Here is a 12,633-nt window from a genome sequence, read left to right as displayed (position 1 = left end):
GGGCAATTGAAGCAGCTTCAAAAATACACTTTTGGGACTTGATCAAACTGAAAAGCTTCTGCACAGCCAAGAATACAGTAAGTAAAGCAAGCAAACATCCCTCAGAATGGGAGAAGATATTTGCAGGTTATGTCTCCGACAAAGGTTTAATAACCAGAATCCACAGAGAACTCAAACGCATTAGCAAGAAAAGAACAAAGGATCCCATTGCAGGCTGGGCAAGGGATTTGAAGAGAAACTTTCTGAAGAAGACAGGCGCATGGCCTTCAGACATATCAAAAAATGCTCATCATCTTTAATCATCAGAGAAATGCAAATCAAAACTACTTTGAGATATCATCTAACACCAGTGAGACTAGCCTATATCACAAAATCTCAAGACCAGAGATGTTGGCGTGGATGTGGAGAAAAGGGAACACTTTTGCACTGCTGGTGGGAATGCAAACTAATACATTCCTTTTGGAAAGATATATGGAGAACACTTAGAGATCTAAAAATAGATCTGCCATTCAATCCTGTAATTCCTCTGCTGGGCATATACCCAGAAGACCAAAAACCACATCATAACAAAGATATTTGTACCAGAATCTTTATTGCAGCCCTATTCATAATTGCTAAGTCATGGAAGAAACCCAAGTGCCCATCAATCCATGAATGGATTAACGAATTGTGGTATATGTACACCATGGAATATTATGCAGCCTTGAAGAAAGATGGAGACCTCACCTCCTTCATGTTTACATGGATGGAGCTGGAACATATTCTTCTCAGTAAAGTGTCTCAAGAATGGAAGAAAAAATATCCAATGTATTCACCCCTACTATGAAACTAACTTAGGACCTTCACATGAAAGCTATAACCAAGTTACAACCTAAGAACAGGGGGAAGGGGGAAAGCATGGGGAGGGAGGGGGGAGGTGGGTAGAGGGAGGGGGATTGAAAGGATCACACATGTGGTGCATCTTACAAAGGTACATGTGAGCCTTGGCAAATGTGGAATGTAAATGTCTTGACAAAGTAACTAGGAAAATGCCAGGAGGACTATGTCAACTAATGAGATGAAAATGTGTCAAATATTCTATGAAACAAGTGCATGGTGCCCCATGATCATATTGATGTACACAGCTATGATTTAATAAAAAAAAAATTAAGTAATATAGGTACTAGTTCCTCTTTAAAGGTTTGGGAGAATTCTGGTAGAAGCCATCTGGTCCTGGGCTTTTCTTTGGGGGGAGATTTATTATAGTTGATGCTATTTCAGAACTTGTTATAGGCTTGTTCATAATTTCCACTTCCTTCTGGCTAAGTCTAGGAAGGTGGCATGTTTCCAAGTATTGGTCTATTTCTTTCAGATTTTCATCCTTCTGAGAATAGAGTTTTTTGTAAAAGTCATTAAGTATTTTTTGAATTTCTGCAAAGTCTATGGTTATCACATCTCTGTCATTTCTGATTGATGAAATTAGAGATTTTGCTCTTTTATTTCTGGTTAGGTTAGCCAAAGGACTGTCTATTTTATTGACCTTTAAAAAAATCAAATTTTTGATTCATTGATTTCTTGTATAATTCATTTATTTTCAATTTCATTTAATTCTGCTCTAATTTTGGTTATTTCTTTTCTTCTGTGGGTTTGGGGTTGGAATGTTCTTCCTTTTCCAGATGCTTGACATGTCCCATTAAGTTGAGGAAGACTTTCCATTCTTTGAGGAAGGCTTGCAATGCTATAAATTTCCCTCTTAGGACTCCCTTTGCAATATCCCAGAGGTTCTGGTAATTCATGTCTTCATTATAGTTTTGTTCCAAAAATTTGGCAGTTTCCTTCTTCACCTCATATATGATCCAGCTATCATTCAGCATGAGGTTATTTCCTTTCCATGATTTTGTATGAGTATGCAGATTCCTGTTGTTACTGAGCTCAACTTTTATTCCATGATGGTCTGAGAAAATACAAGGAATGATTTCTATTCTTTTAATTTTGCTGAGGTTAGCCTTGTGACCTAAAATGTGATCAATTTTGGAGGATGATCCATGGGTTGATGAGAAGAATGTGTATTCAGTTTTGTTAGGATGAAATGTTCTGTAGATGTCTGTTAAATGCAATTGTTGAAGGGTTAAGTTTAAGCCTAAAATTTCTTTGCTTGGCTTCTTATTGGAAGATCTATCCAACACTGCCAAAGGGGTGGTAAAAATCTCTATTATGGTGCTGGAGGAAATCACATTGTCATGTCTGTTAGAGTCTCTCTTATAAATTCAGGTGCATTCTGGCTGGGTGCATAAATGTTAATATTGAAATCTCATCATGTTAAGTGTTACCCTCAACAAATATGAAGTGACCATCTTTATCTTTCCTTACTTTTGTTGGTTTAAAGCCTGCAAATAAAATTGCAACCCCCGCTTTTTTCTGATTTCCATTTGCCTGAATTATAGATGATCATCCCTTCACCTCCAGTCTATATTTATCTTTTAAGGTAAGATGAGATTCTTGTAGGCAGCAGCTATCTGGCCTGAGTTTTTGTATTCAGTCAGCCATCCTGTGCCTCTTTAGAGGACAATTTAAGCTATTCACACTAATTGAGAGTATGGATAAGCCTGATAGTATTTTGGGTATCAAGTTTTTCAAAAGTCCAGTGGACATTTTTAATCCTTTCACCACTGTAGAAGTTGGAGTTTGATCAAAAGTTTCTGAGTGAGTTCACTTTGGTGGTAGAGCATTGTGCTTATCATTGTGGAGGATGGGTCTGAGAATATCCTGGAGAGCTGGTTTAGTTATGGCAAATTTCTTCCACATGTGTAAGGTGGTAAAGTATTTGATTTCTCCATCACAAATGAAACTCAGTTTAGCTGGATACAGGATCCTGGGCTGAAAGTTGTTTTGTTTTAGGAGATTGAAGGTCAATGACCATCCTTTTTCTGCCTTGAAAAGTTTCAGCTGAGAGATCTGCAGTCATTCTAATATTCTTCTGCTTGTAGGTTATGGTTTTCTTACATCTGGCTGCTTGCAGAATTTTATCTTTTGTCTTAACTTTGGTGAAGTTAATTATAATGTGTCCAGGAGATGTTTTATTTGGATTGAGTAGTGCTAGGGTTCTGAAACTGTCTGCTATCTGGATTTCAGAATCTCTTACCATGTTTGGGAAGTTCTCCTCAATTATCTCTTGGATTGCAGCATCTGAGCCTATTGAAGCAACCTCTTCTACTTCAGGGATTCCTATAAGGCGAATATTTGCTCTTTTATAGTGGTCCCACAATTCTCTCAGGGAATGGTCCATTTCTGCTCTCCACTTCTCTTCCTCTTTGAGCATTTGGGAGCGTTCAAAAGCTTTGTCTTCAATGTCAGAGATCCTTTCTTCTGCCTGCTCTATTCTGTTACTGAGGGATTCTACTATATTTTTCAGATCTTTGAGGGTTGCAAGTTCTTGCCGCAATGTGTCAAAATCTTTCATGATTTTGTCTTTGAATTCATTGATTCTTGGGACAACTTTTGAATTACTCCTTGAAATTCTAATTCCATCTTTATCTCCATTTTGTTGATCTTATTTGCTATCCAAATTCTGAACTCGATTTCTGACATCTCAGCCATTTATTTATGTATGGGATCATCTAGTGTGTCTGTTTTGTAATTTCTTTTTTTTGTTGTTGCAGTTTGGCCAAGGCTGGGTTTGAACCCACCACCCTCGGTATATGGGGCCGGCGCCCTGCTCACTGAGCCACAGGCACCGCCCTGTTTTGTCATTTCTTGAGGGAGTTGATCTACTCTGATTATTCATGTTGCCAGAGTTTTTTCACTGATTCCACCCCATGATTATTTTTCACCATTTGGCTAGATGGGCAGGTAAGGTGATATTGAATTGAGAGCTCCTGGACTTGTAGCTAACCAGCCCTTTGCCAAGGATCTGGGACTGGTGACTGTAGCTTTTTCCCTTACAGCTTTGCAAAGGACCCATACAGTATTACAATCTGAGGCTCTGGGGATCTGCTTGGTGTGGTAGGGTTAGGTGGCTCTGTCTTGTATTCAGCTAGTCTTTGTCTGATCCTGGTAGATCAGTGACTCTGGATTGAAGTCTCAGCTGAGGAGAAATACAAGCAACTAAGACACCCCAACCCCCACGGCAACAACTGGAAGAGGAAAATCAACCCTTCCCATTGCCATACAACCATGGTACCACCCAAGAGGGTCCCTGGGTGATTGGCCCAGGTTAGGAATTCCAAACCATTGACCCAGTCAGTACCAACTCTCAAGTGGGAGAGTTCAAAAGGTCTCCAGCAACTAGATAGCAGAGGTCTACCAACTGCTCAAATGTAGCTCTTTGCAGATGATATGATCTTATACCTGTAAAACCCCAAGGACTCAACTACAAAACTCTTAGAAGTAGCTCGGGACCTGTAGCTCAGAAGCTGGGCACCAGCCACATACACTGGATATGGTGGGTTCAAACCCAGCCCGGGCCTGCCAAACAACAATGACAACTATAACAAAAAAGTAACCAGGCATTGTGGTGGGTGCCTGCAGTTCCAGCTACTTGGCAGGCTGAGGCAAGAGAATCACTTAAGCTCAAAACTTTAGGGTTGCTGTGAGCTGTGACACCATGGCACTGTACAGAGGATGACATAGTGAGACTCTGTCTCAAAATAAAAAAAGAACACGCTTAGAAATGATCAAGAAATACAGCAGCATCTCTGGGTACAAAATCAATACTTATAAATCAGTAACTTTTGTATATGCCAACAATAGTCAAGCTGAAAATATAGTCAAGGACTCTATTCCTTTTACAGTATTACTAAGGAAGATGAAATATCTGGGAATTTATCTAACAAAGGGCATGAAAGATCTCTATAAAGAGAATTATTACTCTGAGAAAATAAATAGCTGTAGATGTTAATCAATGCAAAAACATACCATGCTCATAGCTGGGAAGAATCAACATTGTTAAAATGCCCATACTACCCAAAGCATTGCACTAATATACAGTTTTAATATAATCCCTATTAAAGCACCATCATTATACTTTAAAGAGCTTGAAAAAATAGTGCTTCATTTCATATATAATCAGAAAAACCCTCAAATAACAAATACACTACTCAGAAATAAAAACAGATGAGGAGGTATCATGCTACCAGACTTTAGGCTATACTATAAATCTACACTGATCAAAACAGCCTGGTACTGGTACAAAAATAAAGAGGTAGATTTATGGAACAGAATAGAGAACCAAGAGATGAACACAGCCAATTATAGTCATTTCATCTTTGACAAACCTACCAAAAACATTCATTGGGGGAAAGATTCCCTATTTAACAAAAGGTACTGGGTGAATTGGCTTGTGATCTACAGAAGAATGAAACTGGACCCACATCTCTTACCATTAACAAAGATTGATTGGCACTGGATAAAATATCTAAACTTAATACATGAAACTATAAAAATATTAGAAGAGAGTGTACAGAAAACGCTTGGAAAATTTTTCCAGAGAGAATTCTTTATGAGGAGAACACCCCTGGCAATTGAAGCAACACCAAAATTATATTACTGGGATGTGATCAAACTAAAAAACTTCTGCACAGCCAAGAGCACAGTAAATAAAGCAAACAGACAGCCTTCAGAATGGGAAAAGTTGTTTTCAGAAGCAGGTTATGCTTCTGACAAAGGTCTGATACTAGAATCCACAGAGAGCTTGAACTAATCAATAAAAAAAAAAAAAACTCCATTTCTATGTGGGCAAGAGACTTGAACAGGAACTTCTCTGAAGAAAACAGGTGCATGGCCTACAAACACATGAAAAAATACTTATCTTCTTTATTCATCAGAGAAATGCAAATCAAAACCACTTTGAGATATCACCTAACTCCAGTAAGATCAGCCCACATAACAAAATCCCAAAACTACAGATGTTGGCAAGGATGCAGAGAGAAGAGAACATTTCTACACTGCTGGTGGGAATGCAAGCTAATACAACCTCTTTGGAAAGAAGTTTGGAGAATACTCAAGGAACTAAAAGAGGACCTACTGTTTGATCCTGCAATCCCTCTATTAGATATTTACCCAGATGATCAAAAATCATTTTACAACAAAGATATTTGCACCAGAATGTCTATTGCAGCCCAATTCATAATTGCCAAGACATGGAAGCAGCCCAAGTGCCCATCAACCCATGAATGAATTAATAAATTGTGGTATATGTACACCATGGAATACTATGCAGCCATAAAAAAAGATGGAGACTTCACATCTTTTATGTTTGCTTGGATGGAGCTGGAGCATATTCTTCTTAGTAAAGTATCTCAAGAAGAGGGGGGAAAGTATCCAATGTATTTAATACTGCTATTAAATCAGTATATAATCACGTACACATTCATAGGAAAGGTAAAACATAACTATAGACCAGAAAGAAGGAGGAAGAAGAAGGAGAGGAGAGGAGGGAAGCCAGGAGGAGGCAGGTTATTTGGGGGTACCTAACCTAATGTGCATAATGCAATGATACATTTCTAAACTATTAAGAATAGAGTGTGAATGTCTTACCACAACAAATAAGTAAGTGAGGAGATGGTTATCTTAATCAGCTGGACATAAGCAATCCACATTGTATATCAAATCAGCACATTGTACCTCATAAATTCATTAATGTACACAGTTATAATTTAATAAATAATTTTAAAAATAAAAAAAAAAAGACAGACAAAAAGTGATGGTGAGGATGTGAAGAAATAGAAATCTTCATACATTGCTGCTTGGAATATAAAACGGTGTGGCCATTTCAGAACACAGTTTGATAGTTCCTCAAAAAGTTAATCATATAGCTACCACATGACCCAGCAATTCCACTCCTACACACAAACTAAGACAAGTGAAAACATATCTACGCAAAATTTTGCACATGGGCTGGTCACAGTGACATGTGCCTGCGATGCTATCACTCTGGGAAGCTAAGCTGGGACGCTCACTTGAGCTCAGGAGTTCAATGCCAGCCTGACCAAGATCAAGACCCCCATCTCCACACTGAAAACAAAAATAGAAAATTTAGCTGAGTATGGTTCCCATGCCATTAGTCCCAGCTACTGGTAAGACTGAGGCATGAGGATCACTCAAGCCCAAGAATTTGAAGCTGAAGTGAGCTATAATGATGCTACTATATTCTAGCCAGGATGACAGAATGAGACTGAGTCTCAAAAAAAAAAAAGAAAATCTGTATACATCAATGCTCAGAGCGGCATTATTCAAAATAGTCAAAAATTGGAAACAACCTAAATGCCCATCACTGATAAATGAATAAAAAATTATGGTATAGCTATGTGATGGGATATTACCCAGTCATAAAAAAGAATTTTTATTTATTTCAGATTATTATAAGGGTATATATAATTAGGTTATGTAGTTTGCATTTGTTAGGTAAAGTCCAAGCTATAGTTAAGCCCTTCACCCAAGAGGTGTGCCATATACCTCTACGTATTGCCCATTAGCTGACAGCTTACCAAGCCCCCTTCCCTCAACCCCCCTTCTTTAATTTAATTGTGTTTTTCTTTCATGTGGGCATGTAGTTGTTCATCTACTAGTTTCATATTAGTATTGAGTACATTGGATGTTTGGTTTTCCTTTTTTGTCATAGTTTCCTTAGGATAATGTTCTGCAAATCCATCTAGGTAAATACAAAAGATTTAAAGTCTCCATCTTTCTTCATGGCTGAATAGTATTCCATGGTACACATATTATCATTTATCATTTGTGAGTTGATGGGCACTTAGGTTGTTTCCACATCTTTGTGATTGTGAATTGAGCTGTGATAAATACTCTAGTGTAAGAATCTGTATGTTAAAATGATCTTTTTCCTTCTGCGATATCTAGTAAATGAGATGCAGGATCAAATGGAAGGTCTACTTTTAGCTCTCTGAGGATTCTCAATCAAAGCTGCAGATGCTGGTGTGGATGTGGAGAGAAAGGAGCATTTACACACTGTTGGTGGGATTGCAAACCAATACAGCCTTTTTGGCAAGAAGGATGGAGGAAAAAATAATTTTGAAATATTATTCGGCCATTTAAAAATACTTCAGTATGGTGAAACTTGAAAATACTACACTAAGTAAAGGACTCCAATCATAAAAAAACAAATATTATATTCATTTATATTAAATGTCCAGAATAAGCAAATACATGACAGAAAGCAGATTCATAGAGGCCTGAATCTGGAGTGAGAAGTGGAATTTGTGTGGAATGTGTACAGTGTTTCTTTTGGAAAAGTTAAAATTTTACAAAACTTAGATTATGGTGTTGATTACACAACACTTTATAGTCAACAAACAATGAACTTTACACTTGAAATGAGTGGGTTTTATAGCATATGAAATATATCTCAATAAAACCATAAAAAATTTAAACTCAGTGGATGGGTTTTAAAGCAAATTTTTTAAAAATTAAATTGAACAGTGCAAGAAAAGCCCTTAAAATCATGTTCATTTTACAGGACTCTCACAAAATGGCAACACATTTACAGAATTCTCCCTGCTCCAACACTGTTTATCTCAGTAGCATCCACTCACTCTTCATGTCTCAACTAAATACACAGTAATTTCCTTGGGGACTCCTCCTTGACTACCCTAATCCCATACACCCAAAACTAAGTATGACATCCAATGACACACTCATTCATTCTCAAAGCCTTCCATTTTTGTTTTATTGTTAAAATGGGCCTAATTGTGTGTGTCCTGAATTGAGATCTGTGTGACCTAAGACCATGTTTCTTCATCACTGTATCTTCAGAGCCTATTACAGAGGACACACTCAATATTTGATGAAGGAAAAAAGAAAGGGGGGAGGGAATAATCTACATAACTATTCCCTATCTCCAAGGACAAATGCACTTTTTTTGTTTTTGTTTTTGTTTTTTATTGAATCATAGCTGTGTACATTAATGCGATCATGGGGCACCATACACTGGTTTTATAGACCATTTGACATATTTTCATCACACTGATTAACATAGCCTTCCTGTCTTTTTCTAGTTATTGTGTTAATACATTATATTCTACATTTAGTAAGTTTCACATGTACCCTTGTAAGATGCACCATAGGTGTGATCTCACCAATCACCCTCCCTCTCCCATTCTTCCCCTCCCTCCCCTCCTTCTCCCCCTTCCCTATATTCTTACGTTATAACTGGGTTATAGCTTTCATATGAAAGCCATAAATTAGTTTCATAGTAGGGATGAGTACATTGTATATTTTTTTTTCCATTCTTGAGATACTTTACTAAGAAGAATATGTTCCAGCTCTATCCATGTAAACATGAAAGAGGTAAAGTCTCCATCTTTCTTTAAGGCTGCATAATATTCCATGGTGTACATATACCACAGTTTATTAATCCATTCGTGGATTGATGGGCACTTGGGCTTCTTCCATGACTTAGAAATTATGAATTGGGCTGCAATAAACATTGTGGTACAAATATCTTTGTTATAATGTGATTTTTGGTCTTCTGGGTATATACTTAGTAGAGGAAGACAAATGTACTTTTTATCCTCTCTCTTGCTTAGGTGCTGGCTCCACCCAGAAAAGGGATTTATATGGGGCTTCCTTGGACCCATCTGCATCATCGTCTTTGTAAGTGCTGTAGTCTGATCATTCCTACTGCCCAGCTGAGGATCATTAGTAGGATTCTAAGTATGGTGACAAGAACAGAAATGTCCCTGGGTAGTCTTGGGTTTGGTTGGGTTGGATTGAGTTGGGTTTTCTAACCAGCTTAAACTCTAACACTGGTACTTAATATTGAGAAACTACTTAAGGGTATAATTGATGTTGGACAGAATGGGGTGAGGAGATAACAGTATTAAATTTTGTTCTATAAATGTTTTGTGGTTTTCCCAAGGTAAATTTGGCTTTCTTTTTGATGACCCTCTGCATTTTGAGAAACAGACTATCCTCTCTCAACAGTGAAGTGTCTACCCTTCAGAATACAAGGCAAGTTGGAGAACAGAGTGATAACTACACAGGCATGTATGGTTCCCAAGAGTATAGCTGTGTGCCTCAGCAGCCCCTGATGTTGCTTCTCAGGGTCTTCTGAGGAGACCCAGAGTAAACACATGTGGCCATCCTTCCATGGCAACCATCTCAAATCCAGTGGTCTGCTGCTATGTCCCATGCAAAATAGTCCAAGCTCCTCTAAACCCAGTTTATGAATCCCTCAGCAATAGGAAGAATTGATATTAGTTAACAAATGCTACATATACACAATAAAATACTGTTTTGCCATTTAAAAGAATGAAATCATGTCATTTGAAGCAACATGGATGGAACGGGAGGTCATTACGTTAAGTGAAATAAGCCAGGCACACGAAGACAAATATCACATGTTCTCACTCATGTGGCAGCATTAAAAAAGTTGGTCTCAGCCAGGAGCTGTGACTCATATCCATAATCCCAACACTCTCGGAGGCCAAGGATGTAGGATTGTTTGATGCTAGGAGTTCAAGACCAGCCTGAGAAAGATCGAGATACCATCTGCACAAAAGGTAGAAAAATTGGCTGGGCATGGTGTCCTGCATCTATAGTCCCAGCTATTCAGGAGGCTGAGGCAGGAAGATTCCTTGATCCCAGGAGCTTGAGGTTGTAGTGAGCTTTGATGTCACTACTCTACTCCAGCCCTGGTGACAGAATTAGACCCTGCAGCAAAAACAATAAAAAGCTGATCTTACAGAGTTAGAGAGTAGAATAATAAATACCAGAGGCTTGAAAGCATATGGAGGTAGGGGCTGGAAGGATGAAGAGTAGTTAGTTCATAGGTACAAATATACAATTACACAGAAAGAATAAGTTCTAATCTTCAATAGTAGAGTAAGGTGACTGTAGATACCAATAATGTAGCGTGTATTCCAAAATAATTCGAAGAGAGGACTTGGAATGTTGCCAACGCATAGGAACAACAGACACTTGAAGTGATGGATACCCTAAATACCCTGACTTGATCATTGCACACTCTACACATGTAACAAAATCTCACATGTACTCCATAAATATGTACAAATATTATGCTTCAGTTAAAAAATAAAAGGTAAAAAATCAACATGCTTTGGACTTTCATCAGCAGTCCTATGACAAAAGTGCAAAGGATATTTATGGTTCATGACTGTTCCCACCACCCAGTCAGCACTTGCATATCCTACCCTCAGTCCCAGCTCCCTCTCACCCCTCAAGCAATCTTCCCTCTGGAAAACTCCAAGTCAACATCAAATCCTCCTGGAGGCTTGGGCAGCCCTTTCCTGCAGGCACACTTTCGACTTGGCACCCACCATTACCCTTTCCTAATTTCGCATGTCATTCTTTGGTTGTGTTATTCATTTGAAGAGACTGTGAACCTTATGAAAATGGAAATCTTCTCTTTGTTATTATTATATATAATGCCCATGCTGTAACACACAGCCAGGTGCACATTACATCCTCAATATTGTTGCTTAAATGAAATTAGGGATCTTCATGGAGCATCATAAAATTTTTGAAATGCGAACTATGAAATGTCACTGTCCTTCTTGATCCAAGTCAAAATGCCACCCTGGATCCAAGTGGCATTTTTATTGTGGGGTATCATAGACAGCAAATATCTAAACTGATCACAATTCAAGCTCAGAAATCGCCTACAGGCAAAAGAAGGGGCACCCATGGATAGAGCTAAGGACAGCCTTGATTCTGCTTCTCTTTGTATCACCTACTTCACTTCTCACCTGACTTAGAATGCTGACATTTAAAGTGACAGCTCAGCTCTTCATCCTGGGATGCACGTGGTGTCTGGGCATTCTGCAGGTGGGTCCAGCAGCCGAGGTGATGGCCTACCTCTTCACCATCATCAACACGCTGCAGGGTATCTTCATCTTCCTGGTCTACTGCCTCCTCAGCCAGCAGGTACCACTGCCCACCTCCCACCCAGGACCATTCCCATTCTCACCTCTCTCGGTGAGCTGACTCAGAAGGTGTGTTGCTTCTGCAGGTCCGGGAGCAGTACAGGACATGGTTCAAGAAGATCAGGAAATTGAAAGCTGAGCCTGAGACGTACACACTCTCCAGCAGGGCTATTTCTGACATGACCTAACCCAGCATGGTAAGTAAGTGCTCCCTGAGCATTTTGACTACTGATCCACAGCAGCAGCATACACCTGTCCCACTGGGTAACTGGGGTGTACAGCAGGTGATGCCCCGGATGGCGCCTGCTGGGATGGCTCTTGGACTCATTAACCATTAGCAACATCTCAGGTTCAATGTATGCTCTTTAAAAAATCCTTTACTTTTATTCCTTAGGGAAATGTGCTCATTTTAGGTCTCACAACTATACCTACTATGCCATGAATGGTTGATAATTGAAGGAGTGATGTACATTCTACTCAGAGATAAATTATTTTAGTGTTTTCTCTACATACAACTCAATCTTATGATCTTTCAGCGCCACTAAAAATGGGCAACATCAGGGAAATGCTACGTATTTTATAAATTAAACTGAAATAAGCGCTATCTAGAATTTAGGTTTTCTTAACAAGCCTGTCAATGGGTAATGCATATGCCTCTGGTAAGCACTCTCTACCCCTTGTAAAACCAGGAAGGACAAACAGTAATAGCATCATATAACTCTTGGCAATTATGAGTAATAACTGACATTTATTAGTT

The 12,633-nt window shown here is 38.7% G+C and overlaps 1 protein-coding gene across 1 annotated transcript in view; it reads left to right on the top strand.

Annotated features, from left to right (window-relative positions):
* LOC128580995 (adhesion G protein-coupled receptor E2-like) overlaps nt 1-12,064 on the top strand; it is a 59,300-nt gene extending 47,236 nt beyond the window's left edge. The window contains exons 12-15 of the mRNA XM_053583458.1: nt 9,519-9,585; nt 9,851-9,942; nt 11,709-11,877; nt 11,963-12,064. Of these exons, the coding sequence (XP_053439433.1) occupies nt 9,519-9,585; nt 9,851-9,942; nt 11,709-11,877; nt 11,963-12,064 (430 nt within the window). The remainder of the gene's footprint in view (nt 1-9,518; nt 9,586-9,850; nt 9,943-11,708; nt 11,878-11,962) is intronic.
* Nucleotides 12,065-12,633: the final 569 nt, after the last annotated feature.

This window comes from Nycticebus coucang, chromosome 3 (assembly GCF_027406575.1).
Source record: "Nycticebus coucang isolate mNycCou1 chromosome 3, mNycCou1.pri, whole genome shotgun sequence".
NCBI classification, from domain to species: domain Eukaryota; kingdom Metazoa; phylum Chordata; class Mammalia; order Primates; family Lorisidae; genus Nycticebus; species Nycticebus coucang.
The sequence above is the reverse complement of the archived record's forward strand: the minus strand, read 5'-3'. Positions and strand labels throughout refer to the sequence as shown.